Below are 21,883 nucleotides of genomic sequence, written 5' to 3' on the forward strand. Positions count from 1 at the left end.
TGGGTTGACTTTCAGTCAGTTGTTGGTCCTACCATATTCATTTGTATTTGGCAAGGTGGCAGCCACCTTAAACCTTCCTTGATTTGACAACTCAATGAGCACATTCTCTACTCCTATTCATAACTGTGACCCTAAGATGATCACTTAACCCAAGTCATATCACTGAGGGCTAGAAAGCCTTCATTCTATTCAAAAACTTCTATTTGTGCTGTTGGGAAAGTAAACTTTTTACTTGCTTACCTTGTGGTGAAGCTTCCAAGGACCACAAAGTTGCTTATAATTGACACTAGGTAAGTTGAACTAGGCTGGGAGACATCACCTGACCCCTGAATGCCACTGTGCCTAATGATTAGGTATTACCTAAAGGTATTCCTACTCTTTAAGTATGAACTCACTCCTAATCTTTTAGTATATGATCCTATAAACACTTTCCTCTCACTGTAAGCCAAATTGAGTCAGACTTCCTGTCCCTCAGAATTCAAAGTCCTAACTTCATGAATCCCTTACTTTCCTTCATAGCACATTTCAGAGTAAAGTTTTATTATTTATTAAATGCCAGTCTTTCTCCCTAGACTGTAGTCTCCGTTTGAGTAGCAGCATCTCATATATCAATAGCTGCAGCCTAATGCCTAGAACAGTTCTGACCCTTAATACTGAATGACTGAATAAGCAAGTCAAGCCAAGTATTTTCTTAGTTTCCAAAAAGCTTAAGAAGTTAACATTATGGAGCTATTTTTATGTGCCTGAGAGAGATCTGTTGTTTCAAGATGATAATACTTATAGGCTGAAATCCACTTAAATTTACATTGGATATGTAATCATTTTCTATAGGGTTAAGGATTGCCCATGAATTCTAGTTTGAATGATACCAAGGCCCCCTTTTGCCTGTGTGAACTTGGGCAAACTGTTTTTCTAAGCCTCGCTTTGGTTAGCAGTGAAAGGTCCTCACCCCAAGGCAGGCAACCATATATAACAGCCTCTTGGTAACTTGTATCACTGTTAGTTCAAAGGAACTAACCAGATAACCAGGGAGAAAAGGGAACATATATAGTCAGGTCAAAACCAAAGTGCGTGAGTAGACAAAAGCAAAGGCCAGGGCTGCATAACACTGACATTTTTATTAGAATTCATTTGTAACAAATGGAACTTGTGTCAGCAAAGAACTGATTTTCATACAGACTTCTTTCGCCACCAATGTAACGAAGTAAGAAAATAAAAAGCACGCCTTTCATTCTGTAAAACATTTACGCGTACTACTAATTAGAGGTAATTGTATTTTTTTAACAAGCCATTTTACAAGTTATTTTTTTTAATTTTTCAGTCTATGCATCCAAAACGAGAGCAAAGAACACAACTGTTATTATCTTTGTAAAGACACTCCAAGCTTGAATGGCAAAGCCACATAACAGATGGATAGGATGGATCTGTAGCCTTCTGATCTCTGCTGGAGTATCAGGGCACCCATAAACCCAAAGGAAACCAAAACCCAAAAAAGTTAAAAGAAACGGGAATTAAAAATGAAAAGGAGAGGCTAAAACAAAGCAAACCCAAAAATAAACAGGAAAGAAAAAATTCTCTATGTTACTGAAGAATTTTTTCCATTCCTGCATCTATGTTGTGTTATTTACATACGCACAAATGAATTTCTGAAGCAGTTTCTTATAGATGGGTTCAAGTAATAACATTATTGGGTGTAGAATCAATAGGGCAGTGCATAGTACAAAGGTATAGAAAGTGCAAAGTTCCCTAGAGGCCCTTCCCTCCCCTGGCTGTCCTCGCCGTTGTCTAACCATGCAAATCATTTTTAAAAAAGAGCTAAAATAAAGTTCTGTACAAATCACTTTTTATATATTTTGATTTTTTTTACCATTGTAACTAATTACAAAATTATACATAACTACACGTACATAGGTAAATAATAGCACCGTACTGGTTATGATGATGAAAATAATTGGAAACTCGAAAGTTAATGGTAATGGTAGATAAAGATGTTTACCTGGGAAAATCAAACTAGAATGGTTGTACAGAAAAGCACAGAGTGGAATGCACATCAATGACAGTAAGGGAGTTAGTTCTCGGAACAGCGCCTAAACATTAAGATATCTGGATAGTCTCTGCCTCATTTGTATGGTATGCATCCCGTTAATTTTCTTCTTGTGAATATTCTCCTCTTTCCCTTTGCCAAATGGGCAGTTTTTATCTCAGGGAGAGAAACTGTTCATTGGCAATTCCTTCTGGTGTGTAATATACACCATCAGATTCTACATGTCTAACGTGGCATGTCGGCAAGTCTGTCTGACCCCCTTTGTTTCACTAAATGAAAATCACAGCACTCAGTAAATCACTGGCACTTGGATAAATCTCCAAAAGATACAAACTAAAAGAAAACGACAACAGAGCCACATAGTGCACATTCTTCTCTGGTTCTGATGTAGGTTAGAGAGTCTCATTCTGAGGTAGCCTTCTAGATACTTTTTTTTTTTTTTAGTATTGTATTTTTTCTTTTTTTTTCTTTTTTCTTTCCTTTTTTTTTCTTTTTTTCCTTTTTTTTTTCTTTTCTTTTTTCTTTTTTTTTTCTTTTTTCTTTTTTTACAAAAGTGCTCAATATGATGCTTGCAAGTGTTTGGTCTCTTGGATTTCATTCTGCTAGTGATGGTAAAATGTGGAAAACAAAAATCTTTGTATGCTGAACATCAATGAAGCTAAAATTAAACCAAAATATTATATCTATACCAAAACTCTTTAAGAGTTCCTTGGATAATTTGAGGGTTCTTTAAAATCATATAAGATATGGCAAACTCAAGCCATTTTCCATGGCTTCCTATAGCACTTATGTTGGAAAATTCGGAATTACATTGGAAAATATCTAATCGTTTAATCCTCATTTTAGAAAAATCCTAATGGACTAGTAAATATATTCCAAAGTTGTCAATGTTGTCACTAAAGTAAGTTTGGTGCAGTTACTGAATGGAAGGGATTCTAAATAAAACAAGTCATTTTTTCCTGATGTTGGCAACCATGAAAGGAAGGGCCCTGATTATCCAAGTGCTTTGGGCTGGTACAATCACTAACATCCCCGACTTGGTTGAAAACTAGGAATGCATATTATTCAAAGAGTTTTTGTACATGTGGTAAACAGATAATGCTTTAATTGGAAGAGAAACATATATGAACAACTAATGAAAATGTGAACCAAAGGCTAAAAAGAAATGCTATTAAAATAGGCATCAATTATAAGGCACTCTAAATGCATAACTAAAACCAAAAGAAAACAAAGTACAGCACTTCCCAGTTGTGCTGTATGCCACAAAATGTTTCTGACTGAACAGAGTAACATGAGTTTGGCTTTGCCCCTGTTACATATCATAAATGCAAATTTTATAGCACATACTATAGACGATATACGATTGAATACATTGTTTTTTAAACAACTTGATAGCTGATATATTACAACATTCTCCCCTCCTAAAGGGATATGCACTGACCTTTCCCACATGCACACCTCTTAGATATTTAATAATTTTTTTATTGCACTAGAGTGTTAGAAATACTGAACTTTGTTGGAAGCCTGGCTAACAAAAGGATATTTGTGAATATGAGTAGGTGGGTGGGAGGAGACTGGATAGGAAATTAGGGGGTGAGGCTTGACAATCACTGATGTGCATTCCTCATTTCCCTTAAAATTAAAATTTTATGATATTAAGAAATATCCATATGTCATAAAATTGGTAACATTGTAAAAGATGTTTATAATAGCTTCTCTACCTAAAAACAAAACAAAACAAAAAAACCCACAACTAAATCATGGAAGAACTGAATGATAGCTATGTCTATCTTTTTGAGTGGACACACTGTTTATATATACATAGACACCCCTGTTAAATATGGATATATATGTATATATGTTAGCAGCAACTTTATACTTTGCGCCTCCCTGTTGATTCCAAAAACAAAACAAAACAAAACAAAACAAAGTTCTCTGACTATTTGAAGAGAATGGGTACTTTCTCACCAACCAAAACTGAACAGAAGTGTAAAAGTAATATCTGACAAGACTGATACTGTAGTTTAAGAATATTGCACAAAAATGTGCAAATTTTCAAATTATTGGATATTTCTACAGCAAGATATTACAGATAACAGTTCTACGGCTTAAAAAAACCTACATTTTGGAAATTAAAAAATGAAGAGTTATGTAACTTTTTTAAAATTCACTTTATCGAATGATACATTTTGTTAAAAAAAAGTTTACACAGTTAAAAATGAAGCACAGGTCAGCAGTATCTTTACAATACTAAAAAACTAAATCAAAGACTTTCTTTTTAAACATGTCCCCCCATTCCCCCCTAAAATGTTATTATGAGCAGTATGGTGGGAAGGGGCGATGTCGCAGCAGAGTCCATTTCATCATGAGAAGCCACACCAGCAAACATCTTGCACTGAACTGCAGGACTCTGGCAATTTCTCCTCACACCTAACAAACAATCCTGAACAAGATGGTGGTTCTTTGCTGTGATTTCTTCTTCCCTTTATTTTGAATCCTTGAGGTATCTGTAAATAAAATCCTTTAGATGCCTCATCAGTCAGGATTCTCTTTATTATTTTTCAGGTTAGATTATTAAACTGTGAATTCTTGGTCCATCCAGAAGAGTTTGTTTTTATTTTGTTTTGTGTGTCATAGTCCCACTAAGTGGTAGTTAGCTAGAAGTTAAGAAGGACTTCTCAAGTGCCCTGTATGGCTCAGAAGAGACTCCGTGGATACTGAAGGGCCTGCAGGAAGAACCCAGCATGGGTCCGGGGTTTCTACGTTGCATAGTGATCAAAGCTGCCCAGGTACTCCAGTGCGGCTCGATAGCAGAACTGGTACTGGTCCTGCAGGAGGCCCAGCATAGGAAGAGAGAGGAAAAGGGGTCATGAGTATATTGTAATAGAAAGATGAAAATCCATATTCAAAAACAAAGTTTTGCCCCCCATCTGGATGGGGGCAAAATTGCTACTCTCATCAGTTAAGTCAATCCAATGATCAATCCGTTTCAGTGAGCAAAGAACGATCAGCCACATGGGGTGTTTATTAATTTCACCAATCAATTTGACTAATATAGTCTCCTAATTCCAAAGTAGTAACAGCTAAAGCGAACATTATTTTCCAGACAAGTGTGAGCTGTTCTCCAAGCAGTACCAAACAATCACCTCCACTGAACACGAGAACGTGTCACTGTTGTCTTTACAACTATCTGCTTACTTATGATTACTTATTCTCAGTTTGCATATTAAAGAGAGGCTGACCCAGACATATGCTATCCTAAGGAAAATCTGGATTCATTTATCTTCTGGGCTATTGCCAAAAGAATTTGAATAAAAAAATATCTCATCAGACCTTACTACCTGCAATCAGAACTACCCACCACCATTTCTGATGTTGTTATACAAGTAAGGATGAGGAACAGTAAATACACAAAGCAACTCACACAGGGCTCTGGACTTTCAAGCTTTTCATCCCCTGAAAATGACATCCAAAGACTGGCTGTCTATATCAAAAAGTACCTGTGTTGTTTGGCCTAATTCAGTGTGATTACTAGTTATCTGTCCGAGAAAGGCCCACATTAAAATAAAATAACTTGAAACATGTCCTTTTTCAGACAGAGAAGAACACTGTCATATCGGAATAAGTTGGGGCATTGTTGGAGAGAGAGAAAAAATAGAATTTTTGCCATAAAAGAAACTTTTCAGTAGCCAATGGGGCTGAAAGTAGATAGTTTCTATTTTGCTTAAACATGAATTTTTTTACAACAAAAATGGTAATGCAAAATAAATGGAGTTTGAATTCCTATGTTATTACAGTAAGCTGCTTGGCTAAGTGTTAAGGGTTTTTAAATGTCCAATTTCCCTCTGCCACCCCCAATACCCATTAAGTCTGTCAGGTTGACATCATGCTTTGAGTATTGTAAGCCAAATGCTTGTGCTATTTTGAAATCACAGTTTGGAAGATATCATGGGCAGTGAATTTAGGAATACATATAGAATGTAGAATTTGGTGGCTTTTTTGAGGAACAGAAATACTCATATTATTCTTAGAAATGAATAGTCAATAGGCCACACTGGCTATATCACAAACTCATATTATTCTTTAAAAAATGAGAATTTCATGATCAGTTATTAGAATAGAAAATGGGGCATTAATTTCTCTAGTGCTTATCCACGATCCAAGTATTTAAAATGACCATTAGGAGAATGGAGAAGTAAAACGAGCTGAGGATCTGTTATGCACCAGGCAATGTGCTTTATATATAAAATTGCCATTTTTATGGGTCAAAAGTGGTCAAATAGTGACAATTTATCATGGTACAACCTAATATATAATCTCACATAACTTCCAAAACAACTGTAAAGCTTTGAAACTGTCACTCCCACATATAGAGGGGTAAAAATGAGGTTCAAAAATATTGAACAGTTGGATGCTTTCCCAACAGTATTTTCCTGTATTTTGCTCTGATATTGAGAGTCTCTGGGCTCTAACAGGTTCTGGTTGATAAAATGGATTATTTGGCTCTTGAGATGTGATAAAATTCATGGAGATTTTTCTCACCTCTGTCTGTACCATGGCTGGTCGTTGTGTTCTCAACATTTTGACAGTCTGGAAGATATCTACAACTCCTTCGTATCTCATTCTTTCCAAAACAATGCTTAGTGTTATGAAGACTCCAGTTCTTCCAACGCCCGCGCTGTCATAATAACAAAGACAGTGTTACTGCATGCAACACTCACAGTCTTCACCACATTAGCTTGGAAGTAGATATATGTGTATCCAATTCCATACCATATCAGGTTCTTCCACAGCAATGTTCAGGAAAATGTGGTATTGGGTTCACAAAATGACTATTCTTGGGATAATGTGTCATGGTAAAATGTGAACGTAAGTCCACGTGGAGTAATTGAGATTGAGTCTAATATAATACAATAATTTTTCAACTGAGATTATACTGCAGGAAACATAAATGTTGCAAAGCAAATAGATACGAGGAAGGGTAAATATAGGTTGACTCCGTTCATGTACATCCTGAAATAATAGACCTTGCCTACTTAATATTTTTAAAGTATAAAATAATTCAGGTAAGGTGAATCAAGTTTTCTATATATTATTTACTTCTTATGGTCACAATCTATGAAGGATGTTTCATCACTTAGACATGTAAATAAGTAAGAAGGTGTATAAGACTATTCAGACTGAGATGTTAGTTTTGATATAGAAAACACATTCTGTTACGGGTTTTTTGATGTGGATCCTTATTCAATCTTTAGAAGGGTCAGTGAATATCTTATACTTACAGACTGTGTAAATGTATATATATATATATATATATATATATATATATATATATATATGTATATATTTGTTCTCTCTCCTGAAACTTCAAACTTTAACAGATACTCAAAAGGGTCTCTAACTTTTAAAAAGAAATGGTTGAGCATCACTAAGCTTATCTACTTTTAGATATTCAGCAGCTAAAACACCAGGATTCTTTCTATCACATTAGCAAGGTTTTGAGTTTGTTTTCTTTATTGTTTTAAGATAATTCCAGAATGTTCACTGCAGCGGGAGAAGAAAATTAATTCATAGCTTTTGTGCTCTTAAAAAGTAAGAAAGCATCTGGAGGTTTAGGTAATAAGGAGAAGAGTGAATAATTTGAAAAATCTTTACATTTTTCGATCCTAATTAAACGGCATGTGTAACGCTTGGGTACAGGCTGTAGAAAATGGATGGATTCATTTACTTGGGGATGTAGCTGACAGGCATGTATAAATAGTGTGTCCCTTTATAAACTGGGTTTTCTAAAGAGCCCAAACAGAAATGTTAAGTGAGGCTTTAAAATCCACGGGTAGTCTTTACAAAGAGGCTGAGGATGTCCTACAGCAGTGAAGGCTATCTGTAAAGATGGAATAGATGACCTTGAAGGTCCTTTTCAACCTTGAAAGCCTCTCTTACTCCTGAGGCTGTGATTTATGATCTTTTTTTTCCTGAATGGTCCAGGTATTCCAGAATCTATTTAACCTTGATTTGACTGCTCAAACCCTAGCAAAATATAGGGTTTCTGGCTTTCTACTAGGTTCTTTCAAGCAAATAACAGATACCGGCCTTAACAACTTCTGAATTTATTGACTTTACAATGCTAGTTTAATAAGTTATAATAAGGTCATACGTGGAGTAACTGAGATCCCTGGGTGGCGCAGCGGTTTGGCGCCTGCCTTTGGCCCAGGGCGCGATCCTGGAGACCCAGGATCGAGTCCCATGTCGGGCTCCCGGTGCATGGAGCCTGCTTCTCCCTCTGCCTATGTCTCTGCCTCTCTCTCTCCCTGTGTGACTATCATAAATAAATAAAAATTAAAAAAAAAAAAGAGATTGAGTCTAATATAATAAAATAATTTTTCAACTGAGATTATACTTCAGGTTAGTATTTTAAGGATATTCCCAGATAGGAGAAAATATCTAGAAGTCATATACGTGTGTGTGTGTGTGTGTGTGTATATATATATATATATATATATATATATATATATATATATATATAACAGGACATAGCTAACCTCCAAATACCAAAGGAGTATTTAAATCATTTTGCAACAGCAGAAACAATGGGATGTAACACACATTTATATGCTTAAACTTATGGTTATATCTAAAGTTAAAAATACATATTAAATCTATTTTTTAATAGCTTATGCTAGAAAAGTCTGAATTAGTATTTGGGCAAATTATGTGGAAGGTGAAGGGGAATATCCAGGTAATTTCAATCCATCTACTTTGTCTGAATATTTGAGTCCATATGTTGTTCCCTACATGATCGTTGGTTGTCTAGAGTAACCAAACTCAACACAAAGCAAATGTGAATAAAGAAGGTCTGTTGCTCATAGAATATAGCATCCCTGGGGAACATCATGTGCTGGAAAGAATCTTAGAGACATTCTAAGGTTCCGTCATAGAGCTATATGATGACAGAAGTAAGGCTAGAATTCAGCTATCCAAAAGCCTGAATTGAATATGTCTCCTATTTTGAGAGCTTTTCTTCCATATCACTAAGTATCATAGTTTGGAATTTTTCTATCTTTCTCTTTTTCTTTTTCCTTCCTCCCTTCCTTCCTTTTTTTCTTTTTTCTTTTTTTGTTTTGAAGCAAAGCGAAATTTTGAAGTCTCTCAATATTTTGACCACAAAGAAATTAGAAACTGAGATTTCAAATTGCTAGATTCTGAAAATATATTAGGGTAAATAAAATTAGGTGAATTCCTTTTGCTGGAAGGTTTCTACATAGCAACTTCCAAAAGCACTATATTTATGGTGAGTGTCCTTTCTGAACCATTTACTTGCTATTTCTATTAACTTCAATGACTTGAATTATAAAATGCTGTGGAAACTATTGAAAATAATTAACTTGAAGGTGCTTCATTTTCTGATATAGCAACAATTTTCAAGCAAATTGCAATTTTAACTGAGGTATCATTCTAATCACTTACTGACTGGCAAGAATTAGTATTGTCATTAGGCTGGATAACTATTTATGGTTTTCCTAAAAAGACAAACACAGGAGATAGATACAGAAGGACAGTTATTGGTGTAATGACACAGAAGTAAAACAAGTAAGAAATGATTAACTGAACAAATTATCATGAGTGGATGTGCCAATAATTTGTTAAGTTAAAACTAGGAAAGGAAAAACACAGCTTGGTTTTTGTTTTTTCTTTCTTTCTTTTTTGTTATATATTTTTGAATTGAAGTTCGATTTGCCAACATATAGCATAAAACCCAGTGCTCATCCCATCAAGTGCACTCCTCAGTGCCCATCACCCCATCCCCCCACCTACCTCCCCTTCCACAATCCTCTGGTTTGTTTCCCAGAGTTAGGACTCTCTCATGGTTTGTCTCTCTAATTTTTCCCACTCATTTTCTCTCCTTTCCCCTATAATCCCTTTTTTACAAAAGGTAAAATTTGGGGAAGAAAATTCTACCTCAGGTTATTTTCATTTTATGGAAAGAAAGGGAAATGAGTCCTTGCTTAAGATTTTACAATGTATTTCTGAGAATAAAATACTTATTATGCTGATTCACTATAATCAGCTTGTACTGAAAATGATTAGACAATAACGTACATTTTCAAAATTATTATCACATTGATCACAGATGGGGAACCCATCATTCTTGATTGTTCACTCACCTGCAATGTACTGAAATGGGTCCATCTTGGCCAAACTGCTCTTTTGTTTTATGGACTTGGCCAATGAAGTCAATAAATCCTTCTCCAGACTTTGGCACTCCTTGTTCTGGCCAGTCAGTGAACTGGAACTGCCTCACTGTTCGGGACTGACCGTCCTTTAGAGAGAAAGCCACATCCCCAGCCACAAAGAAGGATGCCAGGAGGATTCGGCCAGGGCACAGACCACATCAGCAAGAGTGATATTTTTTTTCCAGAAAGAAAAACAAAGGGGTAAGAAAAAAGTCAGAAACGTGTTTAACTAGCAACTTAGTCACACATGTGTCTTCCCTGTTATTAACACTGTCCACAGTCACATGTATTTAAATTGTAATTTTATTCTGGCAATGCTCAAGTAAAAACCTGGGTTTTCATTAAGGGCCATCTAGTTCCCATATATACTCTATTTCAAAGATTTCAGAAGCCAATAACATAGTATTGGAAGGAGCATCTGGGCATGCAGACCAGAGATTTTGCTATGGTCACGATAACTTCACACCTGCCATGTTTGCTTATTTCTAGCATTGTCAAGTGACAGATAGTGACACTGAAAGGATCTGACACAAACTGGGTAGTGGTTAAACTGGATGCCCCACATGTCTCAGAGGCATACCATCTCTACCCATGGCAGCATACACAGCATGTGCTATGCAACCACGCTGTTGAGTGGGAAGGGAGGGGTCCCTCCAGGGAAGGAAAGAGAGGATTAGCAAATACACACTCGATTCTGAAAAAGGACTCTTCCCACTGACCATAGGAATTAAAGCATTTGTGGGGGGCTTTAACAGACAGACCAAACGCAGATGTAAGAGGAGTCTTTTCTAGAGGCAAAACTGCTCTGTTAGCAGTTAGGCAAAACTGCTCTGACTCCCGAAGTACAAATCGTTTGAGAAGGAGTTACTGATATGCTTCTGATTCCTTCTAGAACAGTGTTTTCAGAAGCACAACAAAAGCGGAAGCCACCTTCTGCTTATAGAAGCAGAGTAACAATTATGCCCACTAACTTTCTTTGAATCCTCTGAGAAGGAAAGAATCCAAATTCCAAGCTTAGAGAGACTGATTCCATTTAAAGAGGCCCTGTTCCCATTAAGGCTTCAACTTGTTCCTCCTTTCCATTTTTGTAACATCTTTCCCCTTTAAAGGCCTTTTGAATATGGGTGTATACATTCCCACGATTCTGGTCAAGTAGACAGACCCAGTCTTTCTCACTGAGTCATACTAAGAGGAAGGGATGGCTTAGCTTGAGATGGGCACACAACAACAGGGCATCTTCCTGACTGGCATCATTTGATAAAGCAGGAAGATCATATTAACCTTGCGAGAATACTCAGGAATATGAAAATAACTGCTTGACCCCATTACTAACTTATGGATGGTTACCATGGGAGCATGATTTACTTCCCTCTGTTTCTGGAAAAGGTTTGGCAAGCACAGGAAGGAAGTCAAAGGCTAGGTAATGCAGATTTGTCCTCCTCTAAATATCCTGGGGCTTTCATTTCTGACCACGGTGCTTGAATAGGTCATTCAATTGCAAGAATAGGTCATTCAATTGCAAGAATAGGTCATGTGCACAAACCCTTACTATTTGAAAGAGAGATCAGCTGACTCCATTTAAAGGTTACCTGTTTAACAAAACTGCATTCCAAGTGCCAACGTGCTTTCTAAACTGCTAAATTCAGATTAGAAACACACTAGGGACACAAACAGCAAATGAGGCAGCTTAGGAAATTATAAAATCACAGGGAGCCTTTTTTAATGAAAAGAATGTGAACAAGTTCTTACTTCAGTATTTCTTTTGCTTTTTGAGATCAGATTTAATCTGGGCAAGTAACGAGTAGTAAGGAAGGTGTCTCTGCTATTTGTAGGGCCTGGCCCCGGTCTTTATCATCAGAAATAGTTGGTGAGTTTGCTTGGGCTGTACTGAAGATTTTTCACTCACATACCTATCTTCAAATTCTGAAAGGGCACACTTTTTTTTTTTTTTTTTTTCCCAACAATGGGGTGGGTCAGCAAGGCATGCTTGCTTGGGCAATTCAAAGCTGAGACCACAGACTTAACTGCTACCTCGAGTACAGTAACCTTCAGAGTAGTTAAGATTTCAGACTTTCTGGGATTAACAGGTCTGTCACCTGGGCCAACCAGCCAGCTAACCAATTTCTCCTTCACTTTAGGTTAACAGCAAGGGCACAGCTTTGGGGATTAGCAGACAATCTCTAAACATGAGTATTGGTTGGAAAAGCTCCTTTCCAGAAAAAAAAACAATGGATCAAGTAAATAGCTCTATCCTGGAGTTTAATTCAACCCACCTACTGTGACAGTTCCAAAAACAAAGCAGGGCTTTGGACTGACCCCTCTCTCTCCTAAAATGTGTTTGTAATCATGGTCTGAAAGTGGCCAAAGGCAAGGATATTAAAGTTTATGCATAGAACATGTTACATCAGGGCTGAACCTTGGACTCAGCAATCTAGATAAGAAATGCAGAATGAAAATTAGCCAACAAGGGTCATGGGTGCACAGCTCTCATGGACAGACACATTAGCACACCAAAGAATAAACCATGCCAGGAATCAAATTAGAATGTGCAAAGCTTGTCAGAGTCTTCTAAAGAATGCCATTTGCTCTGCAGTTTTAAAATCATACCAAATTAACCTCCAAGCCCACATGACCTAAAGGGCTTTGCAAAACAACAACATATTTACAGCCTCAAGTAATGAAGAAGTCAAAAAGCTCCAAAGAGAATGAGCTGAGAAAGTGAATGTAAGCACAGCCAACCAATCAGTAAATGCTTCCCAGGACACACAGTTACCAAGTATATCCTCAAAGTTGGGCTGCCAGATGTTATGTTTGAACGGAAGCCAACTCTGGGTTTGTGAGAATACTTGCCAGACAGAGGAAAAGTTACTCTTAAATTAAAAAACAAGACAGCCCTCCAAGATCAGTTATTTCTTTTCACTTTGGGAGTATGGTCACTCAGCAAATGTCTCTCTCAGAAATACATTTTATATGGCTTTTTAGCCAATGGTTAAGAGCATAAGATTGGCCAACTTACCCTGGCATCTGTGACCTTGAATTCTCTTAGGATATACTGTGGCATGTTGTACTCAGCCATGGGATCTACAACAAAATACTGGTATCTTGCAGATCGTTCTGCTGGCCAGTATTGGTGACATTTCTCCTAAAAAGAGAAAAGACTGATGTCAAAATATACAAAGTACAAATAAAATTTTATCTATCATCTATCAATCTATACATTCAATTTCTTTCTCTCATTAAGAAAAGTTCAAAATTCAAAGCCATTCCAATTGCATGTGACTCATTTTTTTCTTTGAAACTGTAAGGTCCTCAAAAATAGGGATATCATATGGTTTAACATTTGCTCATGGCATCAAGCACAGTACTGGGGCATGTGGTAACTTATTAATACACATCCACTGAATTGAATACTTTGATAGGATAAGTGTCTACATATCTACAAGTTCTCCAAATAACTACATTAGTCCTTGGATACAATGCTGGCCCTGTCAATCATGCACTGCATCTCCAGAGTAGACTTGCGTTGCTGTGTTATGGAATGAATAGAACCATCAAGTGCGAATGCAGAAAGAAAATTCTATATTGATCTGGTCCAGTCTCCCTTGTCAGCTGAAGAAACTGGAGCCCAAGTAGTTCTAATGATTTGGCTAAATCTTGCAGAAAGTCTACTATGAATAGTCAGAATAGTAAAGTTATTTGCTTATTTGGCATGTTTTGCCCTCTTAATGGGCTTTAGATGATGAGTTTTCGATCCATCTCTACATTTATACAAGGAGGAGAGAAAGAGAATTTTAACCAAACATAGAAAAATACTTACATCCATTGAATGTAAGTGGTAATTTCTTGGGTATCTCTAGGACTATTTTATGTATTTTTCAGAATAATCACTTTCAAAATGTATTTCTGAGATGACCAGATTATATCCTTGGAAAAACTATGTAACTTTCTAACACCCTATTCAACAAGGGGGTGGGTTGGACAGGGAAAAACTGCCTCACAGATGAAAGAAAGTCAAGTTTCTTCACACAGAGAAATGATGGCACATTTATTTGCTTATGAAACTCCAGCTTGTCCAGGGTAAAAGGGAGAAAGACTATTCTGAGAATTGGGACGTAAGTCAAACAGGGGCATCTGCTTCATTGCTCTTATGATCATGCTGCACTGGAAACAAAATACTTTCTTCAAAACACACAAATTAAAGACCTTGATGTGGCTTATGCAAATTAAAAATCAACACACAGTAATGAATGGCCCAGAATGTGTCCGGAGAACCTCCACATTTCAAAGAAATGACGCTGGCCCTTGGGTTATTAAAATAGTAATTTCTTCATGGAATGAATGTCCTATGAGAAGACACTCACTCTGCCCATCTCACGCAGCTTGGTGAGCATCACAACAATGGTGGAATTGTGTTCCCAGAGCATCCGCCAGAAGTCTTCAGTGGTCTCTGCCAATGGCCCCTGGGTAGCGATATATGCTTTCTGTTGTCTGAATTATAGAGAATAAAAGTAACATGTTAAAGTAATCAGAGAACATTTGATATGTACATCAAACCCACTAATGAAAACTGAAAACATATTACAGTGCAATTGCAGTAAATGCCCATTAAGATTGTGTAATCAAATGAGAATATTTAGTACATTTTGGGGACTTTGCAAAAGAAAATTGCTTTGTTAATATCATGGTGTATATCTTCATCATTAGTATTTAAATTTTGGTGCAATGCTAATAGCTCAGTTTCATGTATCATACAAGTCACGTAAGAACAGTGGTGTGGTTTCATTTTGTAGATAGGCATCTTACACAATCTATTCAATGTATGAAATGTGGTATAAAACAGTTTCTTTATTAGATTAACTCCTTCTACAATCAAATGGCTTCTCAAGGAAGAGTGCAGAAGGCCAGACTAAAGATTCCATGACTGCTTCTTCTTACTCCTATGAAAAATAATAAAATACCAAGGGACTGAATGCTGACCTATGCAGAAAGAAGATGCTTTGAATTGAGACGAAATTCATTCTGGCTGTGAAACTAGGGCACATGTAAATATCAAGGCTTTGGGCTGTCAGGGGAACAAGAGTGTATACCTGTATCCATCAATAAAACTGGCATTGATGTAATCAGATCCTTCCACTCCCCGGATAGGCTGCAGGCATACCCTTGTGGATTCATATGGCATAATATTAACAAGGCGATTTTTGAATTTATTACATGGAAGATTGGCACTGATGAATCTTGAGGTGTGAGCTTTAGAGCTGGCTAGACGCTGTTGGATAGAAAAAAAAAATCCGACAAAGATAATTTTAGCCTATGGTTAGATGCAACGTACTCAAGATCTCCTCTTTAGATATAAAGCTTGTGTTTACTTTAAAGCAAAGGACTCTTCAAACTGTACTACTTTTGACTTCTACCTAATGATTACACATAGTGTACTGAATTTTTAAATACGTTCTGAGAATATGACTCTCAATTTAAATTAGGGCACAAAAGAGCTCAAGGTATTGTTAGGAAGCAAAGAACAGAAAAGGGAAAGAGGAAGAGAGTGTTTTATAGTCAGACACTTGAGAAGGTCAAACGAATCTTGTAACTTCACAAATTTGAAAGGTTAAGAAAGTGAAGCCACCACTCAGAGACAATCCCAGAATGACTTGCTCCTGAATTACCACATCACATCCAATATCGTACCTTAAATTCAAGCTCCATTCCTGTGACATTCTCTCCTGCTTCTATTTGTGTCAGCTTCTGAATGTAGGCATACAAGTTTCTAGCTGGCACTTCGGTATTTCCACAAGTCACTGCTTCTAACAGTGCATCATGGATAAAGATGTACTGGTCTTCTGTTTGAACCATGTAATTCCTCTGGGCTCTCATTAAAGTTACATGGCCATAAATATCTACAGTTTTTTCATGCTTTATTCTTTCTAACATGGCATCTATTACGATGAAACAACCAGTCCGGCCAACTCCCGCACTACAAGATAAACAAAAAGAAAAGTCCAAATAAATCTATCAGGAAAAGCAACACATAAAAAATAATTTTAATTCTTGCTAACTTAGTTTAAACTCATTAATTATTTTCAAGTAGCTATTGGGATTATTTTGGAGCACTCTAAAGTAAAACGTATTATCAAGTCCCCATAACCAGAGGGTAGGACCAAGTAAAATTAATTTGGTCTCAAAATGTAAAAACATTAAATCCATAATTGCTGTGTTCTTTGATCATGTAACATGAAGTAGACCTTATTTTGAAACTGATATGCAAAAATCACAAACATTTAGGTTGTTTATATTAGGAGATATTTTAAAAATTGGTTAAGATATAATTAGGCTATATCTTTTTGCAAAACGTTTCCATCTATTTCAGTTCAATTTGTGAAATAAAAACTAGAAAATTACTCAATCTGAAACACTTCAAACATTTCATATTCCAAAGCCCAGCAAGGAAGTTCTAAAATCAACTTAGTAGAAAATACATAATTAAAATATTAAAATGTTGCACACTAAAAAAGGTGCAGGGTATCCTCAATGGAAATAAATTCTTACTAAAAAACCATCACTAGAGAATAGGTGTGCTTTTTGGTTTTACTCCCTTCTCTTCCAGTGTTGAATGTAATTTGAAATTCCAGGTGAAATTCAAGTATTCTGTGTGGGAAAATAGAAGCCTAAATCTTTGTTACTGAAGAAACTCTGAGGCATTTTTTAAATTCCACTACTTTGGGACTTATTGGTCATTTTCCAGTTGGTGGAAAACAATTCGAAGAAGAGAAGGTGATAGAGTGAGCAAAACCCAAAGACCAGATCCGACGTTCCAAGGAGACAATCTAATTTACTGAACTGGATTACAGAGTCAGGTGGTTGAAACACTGGAATTTCCTCGAGTGTTGAAAAGAATACCAACAAAATAACATATCTGTGTTCTTAAATCTCTAGGTAAGCCTTGTTTGTCTTTTATCAAACTCTTTAGAGTGAGTCCATTTATATGTCAAGTATGGTTGAATCCAAGATATTTTTCTCCTCATGATTGTGGATAGTTACCTGGCTGGGAAGCAGGTCATCAACAGGAATAGGTATATATCACCACTACAGACACTAAACAACAGACAAACTCTTCATTAGCTACATGCCACTGCTTCCTGTCATTGTGTATCTATGTGTTCGTTTATTTATCCATCTGTCCATTGACATATCCTCCTCTTCATTCAATGAACAGTACTTTGTTAAGTAACATAGGGGATACAACATTCAAGATGACTTAGATCATACCTAAAAAGCTCAGCATCTATCAATGAAGTAAAAGGTCACTTAACTACTTATACTAAAAGACAGAAGAAGAAGAAGAAAAAGAAAAAGGAGGAGGAGGAGAAGAGAGAGAAGAGGGAGAAGAAGAGGGAGAAGAAGAAGGAGAAGAAGAGGGATGTGTTAGTTCGTGGATGATGTGGCATTTGAATCTAGTACTCAAAAGACAGGAAAGATGGGGAATTGAGGAGGCTAGAATAGCAAAAGAGAAAAAAATGGCTTTTGTAGTGATACTGTTGGCTCTGGGAGTTACATGTGAAACTTTTCATCGGCCTTGTGAGGCACTTGTACAAGGACTGTACCAGACTCCAAATGGATGAGTATAGTGAGCAGTAGGGCACCTGACACAACTGAAATGGTTATTTCTTTCTAGTGCCAAGTGCCACAAGGTGAGAAGTAAGCATTTTGTTACAAATAATATTTTTATTAAATTATTCCTCTTCTAAAACACAGAGGAAATAATAGTTTTATTTAACTATTGAGCAGTACAAATTTAATCTAGCTTCCATACAAACCCTGAGGTTTGTAGTCTAGGTTAAGTGGAAATATGGTATGACCACTATTTAAAACTTGCTTACTTTTTTATCTCCTGTCAGATATAAAAAAAAGGACTGTTACTATTTCGTCGGAGAGCCTCTGGATTTTTATTCTAAGACTCCATCCAAAGTTTAACCACAAAGTGACATGACACTGAGATATAATGCAAAAGCCCCTTGAGACGGAGTCTTTGAAATGACAGAATTTTTTTTTTTACCACACAATTAGAGATCTGATGCACCGATATCCACAAAGTCCCATTTTTATCTAGTTTAGTCTACTAATAAACCTGTGAGATGGCGAGTTTTCCCTGACACTCCCCATTACCCCACTCCCTCACCACCCCCAGGCAGGATTAACCACTCTCTGTTCCAGATCACTTAAGTCGTGTGTCAAAAACCACCCCAGTACAGTCTCAGTCACATCATATTATTAATTAGCCTGGTGGGGCTGCCATCCACAAATCATGGCGTGTAACCTGAGAGCGGTTTCTATTACCTCTGTGTTCCCCCCACCAAGCATGCAGTTGGTGCTCAATAATGTTTGTGAAATAAGAATATAAATGAGTGATTGGCATCAGAGACCTTATATAATGAGAAGCTCATTCATGTTTGGTAACCCTACAGAGGAAGCAGAACTCTTCAGTTAATGAAAGGAATCCTATATTTGACAAAGGCTCAGAACTGTGCAGAGAATGCCCGAAGACTGCTCCACGGTGCTGGGTGGGGACAGGGAGACTGGAAAATGCTTTGAGTGGCCTCTGTTTCTTGGTCTTCTGATCTGCCATTGCAGTGCAATGGAAAGAAACTATGACTGATCTTGGAGAAGGGAAGTAGCCCCCACATTGGGGAGGTTCTAAGACTGAGTAATACCATTTTTTGTTTTTCTGTGTTGCTTTTCCTTCATTGTCTTCATCCTTATTGTGCATTGTCTCTAACTGGATACACCTTCATGTAGTTCTTCATAGTGGAAACCATACTGTAAGCCTTATAACTGAGCCTTAAATATCAATTCTAGATAATGGCAGGGATATTTTCCCAAAATATGCATCAGGCACAATTCCAAATGTCTGCATGATGCATGGATCTATATTCTGACAAAAAATATCACAGAATCTTGGAAAATTGGTAGGAATGACTCTAGTTTCAAACAGTAGCAACCTCTTCATGGTGCTAATGAGGGAAAAAAAAAATACATGCCTGAATCTAAATTACAAAGTATGGAAAGAAAAGAAAGAAGAGAGGCTATGACTTGTGCAAAATCTATTTTTTCTCTCCCCAAAATTCAAAATACTGTTAACTGCCCAATCTTGCTTATTCATACAGAAGGTAGGGAAGGAGCTGATCCTTTTAACTTACATGTTACTTCTTCTTTAGGAGGAAGAGTTCTTTGGGGGATTTACTTTTTTAATTTTTTTTAAAAGATTTTATTTATTTATTCATGAGAGACAGAGAGAAAGAGAGAGGCAGAGACACAGGCAGAGGGAGAAGCAGGCCCCATGCAGGGAGTGTGCCGTGGGACTCGATCCCGGATCTTCCCAGATCACACCCTGGGTTCAAGATACTTTTCTCAGATACCAACGGCTGGGTGTCCTTGAGAAAGTCACCTAACTTCTTCCCTGCTTTTCCGTTTTTCTTAAATGATGATAGTGATAATTAATTCTAGTTAATTACCTAGTAAGTCTAAGGCTGAATTAAATGTACTGAATGTTTTGCAAACATAAAGGAAGAGACAATTACTTTGTAGGTACAAACTGCGTTTTAAAATTCTACCTCTGAAGCTGACAAAAGGAATAGGTAATGTTAATGCTGAGAAAATTATGACAGAATCACTGCAGGATCATTTAAGATTAGGCTTTCAAAATCTTGCTTTAGTCTATCCCCTCAAGCTGTTCTCCCCTCTCTCCTCATATTTCCAATAAATTATGCCTTACATTGGAAGAACTTTCTGCTTTCACATATATTGTCATGGTAAATGAGATGGCAGTAAAGAGCCTTCCCACCATAGTGCTTGGTTTCCAGGAGGCATTCGGCAAAGGTCTGTCAGTTCTGTTTTCTCTTCCATGATTTATAACATTTGGAAGCTGCCCTGAAGTCCTACAGCTAATGGTAAATGGCCAAAAAAGGAATTCAAATGGAGATTGCGCAGTGCTAAACTTTAGCACCACATTCCATGGCACAACTTTCATTACACACTGCTTTCTGCTAGTTGGGTCAGACAAAAAAGGCCAAAAAAAAAAAAAAAAAGCACCTTTCTTGTGGCTCACCCCTCTAGAACCCTCTAGAACATTCCTTTAGCAGTGTTCAACAATCCTGAATGCAGGTTCCTTGAGAAGCCTTTCTTCCTTGGTTTCTGTGCCACTGAGTATGCAAAACAACAGATACTCCCCTTGTGGTTGAGGGCAGGAAGGGAGATGATTTCCAATACAAAATCACCTGAAACATGTAGCACATGAAATGAGCTAAGAGAAACTGTGACTCACACATAATGGTTCCATGGATTCCATGACAGGATAGAATTTCTAGCAAGTTGGAAACCAAGACCAGGATGAACTCAATATGTCAGTTTCAGAAACCTACCAGCATCCCTTTCGACTGTGTCTCAGTAAGTGATGTTTTTTCTGTTTAATTCCTGTATTGGTTATCCTCATGCTTCTCTGGATTTTTCCATCTGTATCTCTTTCTCTAATTCACATACCTCAGTCAGCCATCAAAATGTAGATAATGTCCCCAAAGTTCTGTCCTCCATTCTTTCATTCCCCTTCATGGTTCAGCAATAATCTTCAAACAAATGATTCCTGAAGTGATGGTCCTTTCTTTGAGCCCAAGGGGAGACCTATAATTCAAGCTTCCCTCAAGTTTCTCCAGAAATAAATAGATTCCAAGACTAATTAGCATCTTCTCTGCTCAAATCTGCTCTTCTCTCTCTTTCCTTGCTATTTGGGTCTAAAATTTAAGAATCAGTTTGGATTGTTTTCTCTTCCTGCCCTGCACAGTAATGAATTATAAATTCCTGTGTTTTCAACCTCTACAAATTTTATTCAACTATCCATCAGTGGTGTGCTGGAGCTGGCAAAAGCCAATTGTTAAATTCTCAGAAATTTTGCTTAAATGAATGTATTTTTAAAAAGCTATACTCACACTGCCTCTTAATTATTTTACATTTATGCTCTTTAGGTGAAAGTATTATTAAATTCTCAGAAATTTTGCTTAAATAGATTTTTAAAAAGCTATACTCAAAACACACTGCCTCTTAATTATTTTACATTTATGCTCTTTAGGTGAAAGTATTATATAATGAGGTCCTACTGGAGCATCTCTCCCAAGCTTTGTATTCACTGATGTCACATTTGTACCTTGAAATCAGACATGGTGGGAGGGCTTACACCAAGGAAACTGGCAAATACTTGTCCCCCCCCCCCGCCCCCCAGAGCTGTTTGTTACATATTACCAGCACACATTGTCCTAATTCCTCCATACCCACCAGCCAGGGACAGACAGGAAAGTGCTCATTACTTTGTTTTTCCATCCATATACTCTCATAATACTCTGCAGGCTACTATTCCAAAAATATTTATTGAGTGCCTACCATGTGCTAAGACATCAAGGAAGTGTTGAGCAAAACCAACAGGATCCTTTCCTCATGGAGATTACAGTTTAACAGAAGAAGTAGATAGTAAGTAATCATAAGAATAAGTATTTAGTTATAAATCTCTAACCACTGCTATGAAGTAAATGTACAGCATGCTGGCTGAGCACTTTTGAGGAAGTGTCAT

The 21,883-nt window shown here is 37.0% G+C and overlaps 1 protein-coding gene and 1 long non-coding RNA gene across 39 annotated transcripts in view; one reads left to right on the top strand and one right to left on the bottom strand.

The window, feature by feature from the left end:
• Positions 1–1,099: 1,099 nt before the first annotated feature.
• The window catches only part of PTPRD (protein tyrosine phosphatase receptor type D), a 2,191,141-nt gene continuing 2,170,357 nt past the window's right edge, over positions 1,100–21,883 (bottom strand). For all 38 annotated transcript variants that reach the window (XM_077911920.1, XM_077911956.1, XM_077911938.1 and 35 more), the window contains 7 exons: positions 15,961–16,246; positions 15,363–15,541; positions 14,637–14,763; positions 13,292–13,417; positions 10,207–10,361; positions 6,587–6,722; positions 1,100–4,872 (listed from right to left, as the gene is read on the bottom strand). In XM_077911920.1, the coding sequence (XP_077768046.1) occupies positions 4,804–4,872; positions 6,587–6,722; positions 10,207–10,361; positions 13,292–13,417; positions 14,637–14,763; positions 15,363–15,541; positions 15,961–16,246 (1,078 nt within the window). In that variant the 3' untranslated portion in view covers positions 1,100–4,803. The remainder of the gene's footprint in view (positions 4,873–6,586; positions 6,723–10,206; positions 10,362–13,291; positions 13,418–14,636; positions 14,764–15,362; positions 15,542–15,960; positions 16,247–21,883) is intronic.
• LOC144322200 (uncharacterized) lies at positions 8,985–14,800 on the top strand. The gene is made up of 2 exons (XR_013387752.1): positions 8,985–9,332; positions 12,414–14,800. It is a non-coding gene; the product is annotated as an uncharacterized LOC144322200 (long non-coding RNA).

The sequence above is a fragment of the Canis aureus genome, chromosome 10 (assembly GCF_053574225.1).
Source record: "Canis aureus isolate CA01 chromosome 10, VMU_Caureus_v.1.0, whole genome shotgun sequence".
NCBI lineage: Eukaryota > Metazoa > Chordata > Mammalia > Carnivora > Canidae > Canis > Canis aureus.